General features: G+C 40.3%; 1 protein-coding gene across 1 annotated transcript in view; it reads left to right on the top strand.

Moving 5' to 3' along the window:
* lrp1bb (low density lipoprotein receptor-related protein 1Bb) overlaps positions 1–18,694 on the top strand; it is a 217,218-nt gene that overhangs the window by 139,846 nt on the left and 58,678 nt on the right. The window contains 12 exon segments of the mRNA XM_061842266.1: positions 208–327; positions 2,257–2,370; positions 2,603–2,752; positions 3,809–3,931; positions 8,185–8,304; positions 9,499–9,627; positions 11,480–11,614; positions 13,457–13,597; positions 13,838–14,025; positions 15,289–15,472; positions 15,563–15,648; positions 17,806–17,928. Coding sequence (XP_061698250.1) covers positions 208–327; positions 2,257–2,370; positions 2,603–2,752; positions 3,809–3,931; positions 8,185–8,304; positions 9,499–9,627; positions 11,480–11,614; positions 13,457–13,597; positions 13,838–14,025; positions 15,289–15,472; positions 15,563–15,648; positions 17,806–17,928 — 1,613 coding nt within the window.

Genomic DNA, 18,694 nt, shown 5'->3' with positions numbered 1-18,694 from the left:
TGTTGTAACATTGTTTATTGCAATAAGACAATTTGTGCAGTGGAAGTTGATGCACATGATTTGCTTTGATTTGGCGATCCCTATCAGTACCACGGGCCTTGAGTTTGAGGACAGGGAATTAAATTCAAACATTCCACACGATTCGCCATCTGCTATGTTCATACCAATGAATTCCATCCATTTACATATGTATTTTAATGTGTCCAGACAACAGGAACTGCCGTAAGGGTTTCAAGCCCTGCTACAACCAACGCTGTGTGGCCAACAGTCACTTCTGCGATGGGATCGATGACTGTGGGGATAACTCCGATGAAGCGTTCTGTGCCAGTAAGTCAAGGCCGTTTGCTTGTGTTCAAAGCGTCCTCGGACGCCTCTTAGGGCCACGTTTTTGCCTGCATTAATACAAAACACAAAACCACATGCTGCGCTAAGCTTCTCTCTTACTAATGAGTCCCGAGATTACAGAGGATGCACAAATGAGTCTCACCCCCAACGGACACCCTGAAAAGCTGCTTTTGAAAGTCCAAACAATCCTTTTTGGTCCTTCACCCGGCAGGCTGGCGTTGTTTTGTTGATTTTAGCAAGTGGAAGAGTCCAAACAAGTAGAGAGTGGTCCTCCCTCTGTGAAAAGCCCAAGAGGAATAAAAGAGATTACTCACATAAATTTCCCCTCGAGGAATTAGAATGAGCACAGTGGTGCCTTAACTTGCGAGTTTAGTTTGTCCTGTTACCCTGTTGTAAGTCAAAACACTCGTATCTCAAATCAACATTCCCCATCTGTTTTTAACAACCACAATTTATTGGTTTCATGCCTTTAACTCATTCATTACAGTGCATCTTTAAATTTGTCAATTGTAATTACTGTCACCAACAAATCTATTCAAATGTGTTTTGGAATAGGGTCTTGCCACGCTTGCCTCTTAAATTCAGGTTTTTAACCACTGTAATGACTAACAGATCCCTGTAGCAGGCTGTCATGTATCGCCTTGGATTTGAGACTAGCAAAGCTTTTGAGAACATGAATATTTGTCAGTGTATCTTGGTTTGTCACATCAATTATGAGGGAGACATGTTTCAAGATTTTATACGTAAGACAAGTTTGAGCACCTTAAACTCGAACATTATGTGTAATGGTTGGTAGTAAAACGTGTGTTGTGTTGAGGAAAAAAAAATGCACGGTTGGTTCATGTACAGAAAGATAAAAACCACTGACACTCATGGCATGTTTCATAGTTGTATATCCATCCATCCATTTTCTTAGCCGCTTATCCTCACGAGGGTCGCGGGAGTGCCGGAGCCTATCCCAGCTGTCAATGGGCAGTAGGCAGGGTACACCCTGAACTAGTTGCCAGCCAGTTGCAGGGCACATGGAGACAAACAACTGCACTCACAATCACACCTTGGGGCAATTTAGAGTGTCCATTTAATGTTGGATGTTTTTGAGATGTGGGAGGAAACCGGAGTGCCCGGAGAAGACCCACGCACGCACGGGGAGAACATGCAAACTCCACACAGGTGGGTCCGGGATTGAACTGTGAGGCCAATGCTTTTAGAATTTGAAGTGTCACAAAAACAAAAAACTATTAGCGTCACATTCAGTGCTCTGATTTGATTTCACAATAATTTAGTTAGTTAGCTAGTTAATTAGTATTTTGTTATCTCCATTAAAATATTTGAGATTTCCGGGTGACCCCTGAGAATAATTCTCTCGTTATGAGGCTTATTAATAAATATCAAGCAAGGATTAGCAATGAGCTCATTAGAGTGACAGCCAAAGTTGGATGATTTGGAGATGAGGTTAGAGAGAGCAGACTTCGATGGTTTGGAAATGTTCAGGGGCAAGTATATTGGTAGAAGGGTGTTGAGGATGTAGCTGCCAGGCAAAATAGCAAGAGGAAGACCAAAGAAAAGGTTGATGGATGTTTTAAGGGAGGACATGAAGACTGTGGGGGTCAGAGAGGAAGATGCACAAGATAGGCTTAGATGGAAAAAGATGACACGCTGTGGCGACCGCTAATGGGACAAGCCGAAAGAAGAAGATTTGCCATCGTGCTATAGTCATCTCACAACAGAGGGTCTTCATATTTCATCACAATGCTGGCACACCCACGTGACTGCACACACATCACATTAAACAGAGAGATTATGAAGTTGCAGCGTGTCCCGTTTATTTTGTTTAAATCCAGGTATTGTTGTGTAACATACTTGTAATGCCAACTCTGCTATCCTTGTGAAATGCTAATTCTCTCCTCCCAGATGTCACATGCGGCTCATCAGAATTACCCTGCAAGGATGGGAGCTGTGTACCCGGCACAGCCTGGTGTAACCAGGTCATTGACTGCGCTGATGCCTCGGATGAAAAAAACTGCAGTGAGTCCTTACGGCCGTGCTTTTTTTTTTTTTTATGGCAGTTAAAAAGGAAACATCGTGTCAAAGCTTTACCTCTAGCAATAGAGCTGTTCTCTCAGCTGGATCCAGCCTCTTGAATATGTGCTTGTCACTTGGATCACAGTGAATAATGCCCCCAATACCATAGCTTACCTCTTCCTTTTATACTACCACGGTGACAGACATTTATTGTTGTCTTGTCTTTTGTATTCAGACCACACCGACTGCTCTCACTTTTACAAGCTGGGGGTGAAAGGGAAAGATTTCATCAGGTGTAATTCAACTTCACTCTGCATCCACCCCTTGTGGATCTGCGACGGTGCCAACGACTGTGGAGATTATGCTGATGAGGCCAACTGCCAGGGTGAGTAACTGGGAATAAAAACCCACTTACATAACTGCTTTTTAAATTTCGAAAACATAATTTTCAGATGTGATCGCAACATGACACTGCAAAGTAAGCAGTAAATTTGTAAATCAGGATAACGGCCGCGATATCCACCAGGGATCTTCGTTCGAGTTGTCCGGTTGTTAATAGTTTTCTCAGAGTAAAGGTCCGAACCTCAAAACGACCTGTCAAATGAAATCAAAACAAGTTTTCATAATAAGCTTTTAGCAGGTGCACGAGATGTTTCTTTACGACTGAAACCTCGCTAAACGTTTGCTTGCTCTGACAAACCGGGGTCCCAGTTCATTTATTTTACACGTTCTGACACCCGAGTTGCGTATCATTTGTTTGGTCGAAGGATCCGTCTTCCTATTAGAAGAGCGAGGAAAAGTACTGGTCAAATCATCCATCCATTTTCTGAGCCACTTATCCTCACAAGGGTTGTGGAAGTACTGGAGCCTATCCCAGCTATGTTCAGGGGAGAGGAGGGTGCACCCTGAACAGGTTGCCACCCAATCGATGGGCACATGGAGACAGACAACAGTCACGATCACACCTAGGGACAATTTCGAGTCTCCTGTTATGGGATGTGGGAGGAAACCGGAGTGCCTGGAGAAAACCCAAGCAGGCACAGGGAAAACATGCAAACACCACACAGGTGGGCTGTGATACGAACCCCGGTCGTCAGAACTGAGGCCAACGATGGGACCAGCTGCTCCACCGTGCCGCCTATTTGTCTGTCCATTCATTTTTAACACCATGAGTGAATGTTCTCTTAATCGACTTTCATAATTTTTGAGCAAGCCATACTCTGGGATTAATCCTGCAATTCTCTTTCAGTAAAGAGGTAAAAAAAAAAATGTTGATTAACTCATTACAGTCATGTTATCACAATAAGGGCTAGTGTTGTTGTAAATCTAGAGTGGGGGAAAACTTAAGCATGACGATGGGTTTGCATGAGACTCAAGCCACACCCTGCCATTTAAAGATAGCTGAATATAAACTAACGCCTCCTTCTTCTTCCTCATCAAGTGTCCCATGGTCAGAAGTGCGAGGAAGGCCACTTTTCATGTCCCAGTGGGAACTGCATCTCCAGTGTTTGGCTTTGTGATGGCCAGAAAGACTGTGAAGATGGCGCGGATGAATTCCAGTGTGGTAAACTAACAAATATTAAACTCTCTGAAATGAATAACGTTGTTTGTGTGCCGTACAGAATACCAATGTAAAATGGGATATTTATCTTCTTATCAAAAAGGAGCCTTGTGTTTTTGTGTTTTGTCCATTGAGCCAGATCTAGCCTTGCAAAACAAACATTGCATACAATATGCAGAATGGAGAGGAGACAGAGCGATAGAGTGACACAGTGATCATTTATATTGTCCAAAGGCAGTTTCACGTAACTTTCTATTTTCTTGTATGAGAAAATTAATCAATTTCCTGAGCCGCTTATCCTCACAAGGATCGCAGGAGTGCTGGAGCCTATCCCAGTTATCTGCGTGCGGGAGGCAGGGTACACGCTGGACTGGTTGCCAGCCAATCGCAGGGCACATAGAGACAAACAACCCTTGCACTCACAATCACACCTCAGGGCACTTTAAAGTCTCCAATTAATGTATATTTTGGGGATGTGGGAGGAAACCGGCACGGGTAGAACATGTTGCCACCATGTCACTTGAGGTCAAACATAGAAGACTAATATCAACCGCATGTAGTTGCCGTTTACACTATTTGATGAGGATACTACCAAAAAAAAAAAAAACTCTGTTGGTGTGCAGTGGAAAGCAATGAAGCGTTAACATTTGATTGTCTTGAAGTTACCCGATAATATTGTGTAAATTATTGTTCGAGTGGTGTATTATACATGGCCGTTTCCTTCTCCTCTTTTTGTGCCAGTGAGAAACAATGACAACCCATGCTTCACATTTGCCTTCATGTGAATAGATGTGAATTTTGCCATAGCTCGTTCTGAATAGCATTTGGCGACAAATCGACAATACCCCAATTTCACTGTGTTAATTATCATATAAAAAGCTCCAGACGCTGATAATCTGACTGCAAAAGGGAAAGGGGTTTCAGAAAAATGTCATCACATTTCAAATAATTTCCAATTTCACATCCTCTTCGATGAAATCATCATTTGTCACTTCGCTGTGGATAATGTGCTTTTCAACTCTGTACAGCGCTGTTCTGTGTGCAACGTAGAACAATAGCTTTGCCTTTGATACATTTAACATGTGGCAGACCTGCTATTTTCTAATGCACTTGAAGAGTCTGAAATGCAAATTTAGTTTCGCATACAGCAACTCTGCATAATCACTGTGTCCAGATTTAGCTATTTAACATTTTCCTAAGCATTATCTCACATCTTCACATCTAAAGTCTGACAAGCAGGTGAACGCACAATAGGCTCGCACGCACGCGTCCCTGCTCCCCTTGCTAGCCAGGATCCATATCCATAATTTCTCGTCCCGTCGTCCGACACACAGCAACGTATCCTCCCGCTCCTCTCGCATCAAAGCTCTGTCAGACTCTGGCAGACCTGGCAACCGGGAGAAAGCCACCAATAAATGACTCCCTGGGGTAACACAGAGTGCCTTACAGACACACCGCTGAATGCAGATAATGACTAAATGCGCATTTCGACATAATGATCACCGCAATGCCTTTCTATTAACCTCTGTTTCCCATCACCACTGGGTGCTTCTTACCAAATAGATTAAAGGAAATTACCCTCAATAATCATTTCTTTAGAGCTTTTATATTAAAAAGTCTGATGCTTAGTCTTGGGCTATCATTAGATTACTTGTATCAGCCAAGCTAATGATTACTCTTTATCAGAATACAATAAAAAAAACACATAAAAAGGCTAACGTGACCATTAGAAAGTGTGACCTCCCCTTACTTTACACTTTTTATATGTCACATGACGTAACACACATGTTCATGTAGCCTGTACAGTACATATACTGTATTTGTGTGCATAGAAAATAGTGAACCATTCGGAAGATCCAAGTGCTGGAGCCGACCTCTATAAAACCTAAATAGACTGCAACCCTGATTAATCTCAATAATAATGCCTGTGCATTCAGTCCGCAATTTCCATCCATCCAACCTTTATCTGAGCTGCTTATCCACACAAAGGTCACGGTTTACTACTGTAAATTTGTGAATTTGTATGTGAAAATGCGTTGTAGTTGCAGGGTTGTCAAACTCATTTTAGTTTGCAGGCCACATTCACCCCAGTTTGATTTTAAGCGCGCCGGATCAGTATTTCCATGGCCTCATTAGATATAAATAAGCAGTTTTCTTTTTTTTTTTTAAACATTTTTTTACAACTGCAATTAAGAAAATAGTCGCATTTATTGATTATCTTGTTGCAAATATTTCTTCAAACCATATGAGCAATCTCGAATGAATTTGAAAACTTTTTTAATGTTATTAAAAATCGGTTTTCATGTACATGTGCAACTTACAGATTTTCAGTGGATCAATGAACTTTATGAACCTTCCATAAAAAATGAAAAAAATTCATTTCAGTATTTGATACATTTTCACATCCATCAGGAATTCTTGAAAGGTTCAACTGATTCATCACAGCATGCAACTTGAAGTGTGAACCTTTCAGAATGTATTTGCAGTCATGCCTTGTAAACGTATTCAGGCAGATTGACAGTGTAACTGACACTTGAGGACTAAATAAATGTACTTGCTATGTCAATCCTGGACTTACATATCCACACTAATTGCAAAATCGAAATTTAAATTAGTGACACCCAGTACCTTGCCATGAATAGCTGAAAACACAAAGTGTGAATCTGCAGGTTGAGGGCTGAAGTTAACTGTAGTCACCACAAATAATTAGCAAGCCCTCTTCATTTATTAGCATCAAAATAGTTTGTAGCCTACATCTCTTAAAGGAGACTTGACTTTAAGTTTTTCCCTGCCAGGCATCGGTGTCACAGCACGTCGCTCCGGTTATTTGTTTGTCTGACGTAACCCAACAATTTCATCTGGGCTTTAATAAACCCATGTGCAATTAACTTCACAAATTAAATTTGATTGCTTACGTTCACATTAAATTGCTTAACAAATGCACAAAATGATTGCTCCACACAAAGGCTCACTCTCTTACTGAATACGTATTGGAGGCGTGCCCTGCCGCACTGATCTTTTTACCGTCATTTTCCATGTATAATGCCCATTCCGCCCACCCCTACCCACAAAAAAAACGTAAAAAAAGAAGTAGTGCACTTTAGACATGGGAAAAGGGGAAAATTAAAACAACTTTCACATTATATAGAATGATGTTATAAAAAAAAATCTGTAGACTTTCATTCCAATATCCCACCACCACCTAGCGGTAATGAAAAACATGCACACTAGTTGTTGTATGCCACCTAAATATAAGCAATCAATTAAAAAACTCTCACTTAGTGCTTTGAGTTCTGCGTGACAATGTATTCTGATGCCATTGCACTCTATTCGTGGCCTCAAAATGTCACATTTACAGTTAATATTTTTTTATGAAATCACCGATGGTGTAGTTGCACACTCACCTGACTTAGGTCCGGCCAGCGTGGGTTCATTTCCCACTCAGTGATGGTGTGAATGTGAGTGCGAATGGCTGTCCTTGTCTGTATGTGCCCTGGGACTGACTGGGGACCACTTCAGGGTGTAGTCCGTCTTTCACCCGAAGTCAGCTGAAATGGGCTCCAGCACCCCGTGACCCTAACAAGGTTAAGCGGTGTTGAAAATGATTGATGAATTGATTTTTTTTTTAAATGAGAAACACTTGTACAGTATCCCATAAACATAAAACAGTGGATTGAAAAATGGTTACCATGGCAGCAACTGAATGTCTTATAGTTCTGCGTGACAACATATTTTTATGGGGGTGTGAAAAAAATAGTTTGTTACACTTTGTGAATCACCTGGGAATGTAATAATGACAGTAAATATTGGTATGAGAAACACCTCGAGGCCATAAATATAAAGCAGTCTTTTGAAAGCCAAGTAAAGAATTAGCATAGAATGCCTTAATGCATTGCATGCTAACCCGTCTTTAAGCCACTGCACATGCTATTTGTTACTTTAAAATCGAGAGCTCTCAGTATCATGTGTTTGGTCATGTCAAAATGAAAAGGAAAACAGCAAGAAAAGGTCAAGCTTGTTGTGGTATTTTATTTTTTAAAGAATAATAAATAGAATATATTAATTTTATTTTTTGTGTAGTCTGAATGCCGCCTATGTAATGCCATAGGGCAAAGGAAACGCAAACAGCCAGGCCATTTGTTTTTTTGGAACAAAAAAAATACATACAGTAAATATTAATACAGTCGGGGCTTTCAAACGGGTATACCAATTCATCCCCAATATGTCTTTGATTTTTCCCTCCCTTGCCTCTGCAGACTCGTCGTGTTTGTGGAACCAATTTGCCTGCTCCAAGAATAAATGCATTGCCAAACAATGGCTGTGCGACGGCGAGAACGACTGCGACGACGGCCTTGACGAGAGCGTACAGATCTGTGGTAAATGCCCTTCACGATGTCGTGAGGAAAGTTCACACGGGCCGCATTACATGACGTTTGACAGCTCCCTCTGTTCCTTGAGTGGAGCAAAAAAGAAAAAACGTACAGAAATAAAGCAATCTTAATGAGACAAGTGTTATGAGACTCCAGGCGTCTCTGATGATTCAGGTGGGCATAAATAGATCTTTAACGGAGGCCCAGGAGGCACAGCTACTTTGGTAGATGAAATAAATGCGTGAATAATGAAAAGCAGATGATTTCTCTTTCCGATGTCTACATAATTGTTATAATGGATCGTCCGAAAATATTTACATGTTGAATTGAATCGTATGATCCGATTTTAGTCAAATTGTTTTTTGTTTTTTTTTTTGTTACACTGACCGATCTCATTTATTTATTGAACATTATCAAAGTGAGGCTGCCCGTTTATACATTGCAAAAGCAGTCGTTTATCCACACTGGTACAGCTTTTTATCTTTTATTACTTTCAATGATGTTCTTTCCAGTAAGAGTGTCCAAAAATTCACCACATTACAACAGCATGAAATAAATGTTTTGGGGACCGGTTATATCTGATCTGTTCATTTAAAGTATGCTAACATTTGCTCTTGATATCTGATCTTGGATTCTTGTGCGTATTCAGAAGTGGACTGATACTGACCTTAAGGCATCAGATTTTTTTGCATGTTGCTGTGACATATGATAATTCTGGTACTTGAGGGAAAAAAAGTGTATTGCATCAATAGAAGCATACTGTGTAAATCCAGTCTTGGCTCTAAATCAGATTAGGTATCTGACTCCTCCTAAAACATGAAATACAAGCAGGACTACTCCTCAATTTCACTTTCATTCCTTGCTCAATTTGTAATGATGAATAAAATGGGGATTGGGTTTTAATGTTGTTTGAGTGTACTTAATACAAATATGTCATTTGTGTAAAGTACAGCGAGAGAGGTTACATACAATGTTACAAACTGCTGTACTTTGCATTTTTTATTTGACTGTTAAATTAATCTAGAAATGTTTGTTATGCAGATATTTTACTGTAATTATAACTCTACTGCTCTGTTTAGCATATGTTGTTGGCAAAGCTTGCTGTCAGAGGAAAAGAATGTGATAATTTCTCGACATACTCACAGCTTTTTAAAATAGTCAAGGTTTTTCTTTTTTTTCTTTTTTTTAATTCTTTCTCAGGCTCAGTGACATGCGCTCCAGGGCTGTTCAGCTGCCCGGGATCGTATGCTTGTGTTCCAAAACGCTGGCTCTGTGATGGTGAAAGAGACTGCCCTGACGGGAGCGATGAACTTTCTGCAGCTGGCTGTGGTAAACTCAACTTTGTAATCCTGCACGTTGACCTGGTCACAGCAACAGTTTATATCACTTAAGCATTTTGTATAAACAGCTTCGGGATACAAGCATTGGGTATTGTTTTCGTAACAGTGGTCTGAGAATTGTTCAGTCCTAGTCAAAGGAAAGTTTAAGATTAACAGTTGTTTTGCGTGTGGGTAGTATTATAAAGCACCATTGGCGGTTATTGACACTCGTATGTATACTGTAGCTTTTTAAGTTGTCTTTCTGGTCATTTGCTTCAAATGTCAAAGAGTGGAGTCATACTGTAATGGACGTTTTCGTTGGCGACCTTAAGCTCCGCCCCCTTAGCCATGTCCCACAAGCTTCCAAAATGACGATTGAACAGAACATGTTTGAAGTCGATTCTCTATCGCGTATACCAGATAATATCGGGGATTTGTTTTTTGCCAAATGCGTCAGACTCGTCCAAGAGAGTTCTACAGAGAGGTCTCAACTGTTTCATGCAAGGATATGTACACGAAATTAAGATTTTGGACAGAGCAGGACACAATGTCAGAGCGAAATGTTGGCGATCGATGTAAAAAAAGCTTGACGCCTCAAAAACTTCATGTTGAAATCCGACAGGATAAAATAGTGGGATCGTACTGCACATGTAAAGCAGGGTGAGTACTTTTTACTTTGAAAGATCACGAGTAATATCATTGTCGTTTTTATGACTGAGTGGGTGTATTCATCTGACTTGGCTCGTAATGGAACCCAGTGCTCTGTCTTAAAAGTCCGATGTGATCTCTTGCATGACATCGCACATTTAGGTATTATTAATCCGACTCTTTGGCATAAAACATTACACACTTCATTCGGCAGTTCACTGATACACTAACAAAGTGAAGGTTGTTCGCCTGCAATGTTTGAAGCACTGATAATAGTTAAATCAAACTCAAAGAAGATACTTCTTCCTCACTTACCTTTGAACATACAGCCTTGTGTTTGTTGATATCGTCCACATTTAGTTGCACATAGCATCGTCCGCAACTCTTAATCCATCGTAGACACTTCCTCAACTGTGTTTTAGGCTTTGGAAAATTAATCAAGCGGGCCCCTTGTAACCTAGCAGGATATCTTTAATCAGAATTGCACATTCCCCAAGCGCATCCTAGGATAATTTTCTTCGTAACATTAACTTTTCCAAGCGCATGGTACTGACAACCAGCATTGGTTGTGGGACAATATGGCGACCATGCGGCTATCTGATTGGCTATTATTGTACGAGTGATTAACAGGTCGGAAAGGTCCATTTTTATTGAACAATTCCCAGCTACTTTAGCCTAGTGGCTGTCAACTGCATAGCGACTTTCGACTGATCTGAATGGAAGCTTTTTGAGTATTCCAGCAATGCAATCTTCCATCCATTATTTTCCCTTTATCTTCATATAAAAAACCCAATATATTTGAGCCTATTAATTTATTGAGTGGAGAAAAATAACTGCTAACCCTCCTGAGGTGTGCACTTTGTTCTTTGAGTTGGAATCCATTGAGAAGTAGCAATAAAGATGCCACCCAGCAGCCTTTAAATATTTACTACTTAGTCATTTTGCAGCTGATTTACATTGCTATGAATCCTCATTCGGCGTTCCCGCAAAATTCCCAAATAGCAAATGTCTATGTTGAGCATCTGCATGTTACTCAATCACGCAGGTCATTAATGGGAGATTTGAACCTTACCTGCTTCTCGATGTAAAGGCCCTATGAAATAATTATGACAACAAAGACACCAGGAGAGAATTATTATGTTTACAACTCTGGCTCTCTGAACATACTGCATTCAAAAATGGCACCCGCGTCTGCTTGTTCTCGTGCATTTTAGCACCCAACAACACGTGTGATGACAACTCCTTTTACTGCCGCAACAAAGCCTGCATCCCTCAGCGATTCGTCTGCGACCACGATGATGACTGCGGCGACGGATCCGACGAGTCTGTGGAATGTGGCAAGTCCATGTGTTGTGTGCCCTTTTTGCTCTTAATATTCATCTGCCGTTTATGATAATGACCTCATTTGCATGCGCTCTCCATGTTCTCTTTCATTATGATTTTTAATAGGATAGCCTAATGACAGCTTGAGGCTGGGAATGACAGTACAAAAATGATGGGCAAAATTAAGCCCATATGACTCATCGTGTTTGGTGCAAGTAACAAACACTGAACCACCTGCTTAGAACAATCTTTAGAAAGAAATTATTGCCGATTAAATAAAATGCACATTGTGTCGTGAGAGATTTTCAGATCTCAGCTCATTTAAATTTGATGTTTGTTTTACTTGTGAACTTATTGAAAAATATTTAAAAATATGGACTTTTCTGTAATATAATTTGTTTATGAATATATTGTGTATTATCAAATGGGAACTGTCCGGTGGAACTTTCATGAATCACTGATGAAATATTGTGTTTGTACTTGAAATATATTGATGTAAAAGCCACACTGGAGACACTGCAATGACTGAGTGATAAATTTGAATATTGCTTACTAGCTAAACAAGCGGAACTTTTTAACGTTTGTAGCTGACTGGGTTTGGGTATTCCCCAATAGTTTCATTAAAAGCTCCTCAAGCCCAGCGTAACATGTAATATTGTAGTGTGAGTCTGCAGGGTATGCCTGCTTTTTGTGTACCTGTGAGTGCACAAGAATGATTAACACCTCATCAGTCAACTGTTCTATCTCTAATTGGTAGTTTCTTCCTGGTGCGTAGTGTTTGCTTAAAAAAAAAAAAAATTAAAATAAAAAACAAATTCGAGGGACAAAATGGCACCTAAGAGGGCGGATTTCTTTTCAGATCATTTTACTAATGTACTCCGGTCAGCTCATACTGACAAATTTAATTAAAAACTCCAAAAAGGGATTTTTTTGGAAAAAGTGAAAGCCTCCCCCTTTTGAATAAATGTAAAATTACATGTACTTAAAGAGTGCTCAAATTAGTAGACCAAGTCAATTTGAAATTTACTTTACAAAAGTACAAAGTTTTTTACTGTCAATTACATGCAATACATTCGTTGATAAAAGAATGAATAAAAAACAAACATACCAAATAATTTCCTTCATCTATTAATTGATTAACATTAACAGGATTTGCACGTAACAGTGAGAAGAAAAAAAAAAAAACTGTTGCATGTGTTGTTTAAGAGTCAGGCAGCATTGGCCCGACTTTCACGCCACCAAGACGTGTTTCTCGCTCTGCTAAAATTATCCATTAAGTAACAAAAAAATACACCCAATGTTTGTTTTTTTAACTGGCTGGCACAAGTCAACGCATTTGTCGCAAACCATTCTTCTAGCCGACAGGATGCAACAACTCTCTTAAATAAGATCGTCGATGGGAACCATATTTGTGCTCCAAATCACCCATTGTCACTGATGCTCCCGATTTCACAGTCCTCCATGACATTGATGTCCCTATTTTGTTCCTACTTTTAGGCTCCAAGGTCGCAGGCCATCAGTCGATCAAGATCTCATCCATAGTTGACTATATCACGCTATTTTTTTCTTTTCTTATTTTATTTTTTATTTTTTTACATCTAGTCATCATGCGTGCCTATTTTGAAATAGTAAGGAATAAAGAGTACCAATATCTGTTATCAAATGTTGGGAATAACGTTTTCAGCAAAATGAATACTCAAGTAGATTATAAATAAAAATAAATAAATAATAAATGCAAAAATATTCCACTTCCCTTCCCTGCCTTGTGGACCATTATATTGTTGAACTGAATTGCCTGTTAAACTGCCTTGTCAACTGTTAGGTCTCAATGCAGCTTGCAGAAAATGTGTCTGTCCGTCTTTCTCCAGTCTACCGCTCATGTGGATCAGGAGAGTTTCGCTGTGGGGATGGCCGCTGTCTTCTCAGTGCACAGTGGGAGTGTGATGGCTACGCAGACTGTCCCGACCACTCGGATGAACTGCCTCTGAACCTCAAATGTCTGGCCGCAGGTAAGACTGCTGTTTGACTCTCAGCTGGAACCTTTTTAACAGAGTCACCAGACGCACAGTGCGGATCCGGCAAAATGATGAGGACATGTGAAAGGAACAAAAGCAGCGAGGACCAACAGAGCGTCTGTGACTAGAATTATAAAGTCAAGGTCCTATGTCAGGACAAAAAGATCCCCGCCGACTTTTCTCTGAATTTTATTTATTTTTTCCGTAGAAACAGCTATGTCTCACTCTTTTCAGGAAGTTTATGCAACGGCTCCTTCTTCATGTGCTCCAATGGACGCTGTATTTCCGAAGGCAATCTGTGTGATGGCAGAGATGACTGCGGCGACCAGTCGGATGAGAGGAACTGCAATGTTAACGAGTGCTTGAATCGACGTATAAGCAGGTGCACACAGGACTGCCAGGATCTTTCTGTTGGATACAAGGTAAGTGCTCTGTAGACTGGTCATATTCCATTTAGCCATTCATTTATCATTCATAAAGCTCATCCTTGAATCCTATCCCATATGACCTTGGGCAAGAGGCAGGGTAAACTTTCCTTCAAAAATTCCCGCTGTCTGTTGGGTCTACTGGGTGAAACAAAGTTAAAGCACAGGTTTCACTTCAGCTAAAAGGGTTGTACGATGATGGGTAAAGTAATCATAGCAATTATTTTGAATGGCTTTGAATTTACAATTAGTAAACACAATTATTCATTGATTTTAAAACTTGAGTATTTACTAAGCTATCAAAAGTCAACTTTATAGACACAGCCGAGGCCAGAATTTGAACCCCTTACCAGACATCCCTCCATGCCGTGCCCTAAAAATTTAAATAAAAAAAAACACAATGGATATCAAAAATATTGTACAGTGTAAAAAGGAGAGTAACAACTGTAATAAAAAGCTGAAATAAAGCAGTACAGTGAAGGACGAAATGTGATATAGCAGCGGATTTCTGTATTTGTATTCTGTGCTGATAAGTTGCAAGGGCTCATTGTTCCAGGGTTGGGACTCATTGTTTCCACACATGTATCCTGGGACTCACATAGTTTCAAATGTAAAATTGAGCTATGCTCCAGGTGGATCATATACATAATGCGCATCGTGCATCACAGCTGATGCTATAGCCGCCTTGAACTGATAAAATCTGGAGGAGCGTGCATACATTGACTTTTGGAATAACCTTGAATCTTGCAAGGATGGTTAAATGATATGCCAACAACTTCTTGCGCTCGCTGCCGGTTCCTGGTGTGTGATGTCAGGGTTGAATCTCGGTCAAGGCCAAATCCACTGGAGCCTTGGCCATCACTGTTGTCAGACTGCCTTCATCCCTGGATTTGCCTCCTCCTCCTCCAGTTCGAGATGCCCAAGATGTGGCTTGCCGTGTTTGAAAAGAAGCTGAAAGCGCAATAAACGTTTTCTTTCCTGCGGTGACAGGGTCAGAACTGGACAGGGAGCACATCAATGCAGACTCTTTATCTGAAACATTTGTGGTCTCAGCAGAAGACCGAAAGAAAAGGCTTTATCGTGTATCCGCAGCAGCCGATACGGGCACTTTTAAGTTATTCTTAGCTGTCTCCGTTCACTGCAACATGTTACATTTATGAGTGTTGTGTCTCTCTCACCATCATTGTGAAATAATATCATGCCTGCATCTTACCATGCTCAAATGTATCTCTTTTGTTCTAATGGTACTTCTGCCATCAGTGTAAATGCTGGCCCGGTTTCCACTTGAAGGATGATGGGAGGACATGTGTGGATGTTGATGAATGTTCCACCACCCTCCCCTGTAGCCAGCGCTGCATCAACACCTACGGCTCCTACAAATGTTTGTGTGTGGATGGTTATGAAGCCCTGGAGCGCAACTCTAACGTTTGCAAGGCTGCATCAGGTTAGCTGGGTTTTTGCTCCTTTGTTTTTATTTTTTTTTTTTCCATAATCAGAATTCAAGAGTCAAAAGAGTCACTGTCTCTCGTTTCAGCTGAAGAGCCTTTTCTTATCATGGCTGACCACCATGAGATTCGTAAGCTGAGAGTTGATGGCTCAAATTATACAATCTTGAAACAGGTAAGGAATATTAACTTTTTGGTCTTGCAATCTTTGCCAAATTTGTCCAGTACCTCAAAGCCATACCTAGTCTCAGTTCACTATTTGCATTTTTTTTTCATTGGTGGGAAGAAAGTATTGTTGAGGTGATATCTTGACAGACATTAATGACCTAACTTACTAGAAATCGGCCAATAGGGACCAAATTTCACGGTATCCGGTACTGCTGAAGGCTGACGATCCTAACCACCAGTAACTAAGGCCACCAGTAACTAAGGCAAAAAAAAATTGATAGTGGGCCCCTTGTTTAACACATTGGCAAATCATCATGTGAAGAAAGAGGTTTTTGTTCACAATTATCTTATCAATTTAAATTTTACGTATCAAATGTACCATTGGTATCAGTATTCGTAATCGGTGAATGAACATCAATCAAAATTTAGATACAAAAAATACACAACCAAAGTAGCAACAACAAGAAACCTAATGTACTCTGTTTTCTAAATAAACCTATGAAGATATCCAAATACAGGAATATTTAACACTATAAGCAAACTTTTGGTCTTCTAACAAGACCAAGACTAAAAGCTACACATTTTTAACATGTAGAACCGAAAGACTACAAGCCCTACTGTTTAGATATGTAAAAAAATTCTGAATCTTTTTGGAAAGCTCTGCTTGATGGCAAGCTTGTCATTAATTTTGCAGCCGTAAGGTTTCTATACCCTCCACAGGGACACGAAAAACATCGATCTAAGCGTGATGATAAAAGGTGCATGCTGATTTCATCTCAAAAGATGATGTTTGGAGTAGTGCGACGCTCCCGTGGGGCACTTTGGCGCCAGTCTGAGAAGGTGTTGATGATCTGATGAAGATGTCTCATTTCACCTGCTTGATTATCTGACACCTTTTCAAGGCAGCCTCAGAGTGAGACACAAGGGTGGGGGCTTGTGTTTTGTGAGCGGCTGTGTGTCTGAGTGACAATGAGGTCCTGTGAGTGGGATCGAAGCAAAAGAGTCGTACTGCTGCAATGATTGGATTCAACATTCAAGCACCCGTCGTTAAATATGACCTCATAAAATTCTTAAAGGCGACTAGGACACGAGGTTATGTAAAAATTTGAAGTACCAGTAGTCTTTTTTTCCTCCAAAAGTCAAAAGTGGCAAGGTCAATTCCTTTGTTTTCCATTTGGGATTTGGAAAAAAAGATGTAGGAGAAAAAAAAAGGTTTTATTTCATGATATTTACATCTAGTCGTACTAAACAACTCATGACAGAGCATCTTTTATTTGAAACCGTCCACTTTTAGATTAATCATGTCATGGTGCTCGTTTTTGGCTTTGGTTTTCACCTGTGACAACTACATCTGTTCTTAAGGGAATATGGAAACCAGAAAGCTGTCTATGGGAGAAAAGCTAAACGCTTTGAAGCTAGGAGAAGAGGGAAAATCAATCAGAGCTTTTGCGCAAATATTAGGCATAGCCACTACAATAATTTGAAATGTCCTGAAAAAGAAAGCAACTACTGGGGTCATCAAACAGGTCAGCCAAGGGCATCAACAGCAGTTAATGACAGAAACATTGGGAGAGCTGGGAAGAAACAATGTTTTATGGTCTGATGAGGCCAAGATTAACCACCAAAGTAATGGAAAGACCAAAGTGTGGATCTGCTCATTATTGAAAGCATACAAGCTCATCTGTGAGGCACGGGTGAGGTCATGTCATGGCTTGGGCTTGCATGGCTGCTTCTTAAACAGGGTCACTCCTCTTTATTGATGATGTAACTCATGACGCTAGCAGCAGACTGAATTTGAAAGTCTGCAAAACCATTTTGTGAAACTCTGTGTCTTTGCGGCACAATGTAAATTTGTCATTTTCTTTTTTTGGGGTGGAGTGGTTAATTGTATTAACATGAACAAAAATGTTTGTTCTTTGTGCAAGATTTTCTAATAATTTCCCTCCTGGTTATCCTGCTTCTCTCCCTATAAAATAGTGTATGCTTGAACATTATATCAAGGATAAACAGTACATACTTTTACACCAAAACTTAGAAATGATGAATTGTATGCTGAGGCAATAACACAAAGTGTAAATGGATGTTTTCAATAATGTTGTCCCAGTTCGATAACTTCAGTCAAATGACGTGAGTTTGTACTATTCTTTTTTTGTGTGATTCCCAGGGCCTTAACAACGTCATCCATATAGACTTTGACTACAAAAAGGAATTCATCTATTGGGTTGACTCAACCCGGCCCAGCGGGAGGAAGATCAACAGGATGCGGCTGAATGGGAGCGATCTGAAGGTAACATTGAATGGAAATTCTGCTCTAGTGTCTCTTGATATAATTCAGTTCTAGAGCTACCAAAGATGACGATCCCAGATGTTTAGGCTTCATTTGTGTTTACCGTAATTCCCGGCCTGCAGAGCGCACCTGGTTACAAGCCTCACCGAGTACATTTGTAAAGGAATACGTCGCAGCTGTGTAAAAGCAGCAAGTGCCCACATTGAAACCCACATTGAAACACGGGATATTTACAAAGAAAGACGGTACACTGAAAGTTTAACGCTAGCATTAGCGCTAACACGGCCGGTTAAAATAAAACTTACCGGTAAATATTACTGAGACACGCCAGTAACACAGCAGCAACACGCTAGCGCAGCGCTAACTGGGCTGTTAAAAGTCATTTCCTTGGCACATATATTCCACCAGTCTCATTCTTACCTTTTCCGCTCGAGCGCCCCCTTACGGCCGTTACAAAAAATGCACAAATTAACCGCATCACGGCGTAAACCATCGGGTTGAAAGCGTGTGAAAAAAGTCGCAGCTTCTAGGCCGGAAATTACGCTATATGTAGCATATTATATTTGTATAAATAATACATTTTGTCCCAAAACACAAGTAATAAAAAAGCCAGGTTTCAGCAAGTTCAGGTTCACACCATGTCATAAACCCGTTTTTTTAGGCTAGTTAGGTTCCTGTTACTGTTCTGTTCTGTTATTTACTATTCTGTTAAACTTTTGTCTAGGTTGGTCACATGATGTTCCTCACATAGCGGATTGGCTATCGT

Source organism: Syngnathoides biaculeatus, chromosome 14 (genome assembly GCF_019802595.1).
Source record: "Syngnathoides biaculeatus isolate LvHL_M chromosome 14, ASM1980259v1, whole genome shotgun sequence".
In the NCBI taxonomy this organism is placed as follows: Eukaryota; Metazoa; Chordata; class Actinopteri; order Syngnathiformes; family Syngnathidae; genus Syngnathoides; species Syngnathoides biaculeatus.
The sequence above is the reverse complement of the archived record's forward strand: the minus strand, read 5'-3'. Positions and strand labels throughout refer to the sequence as shown.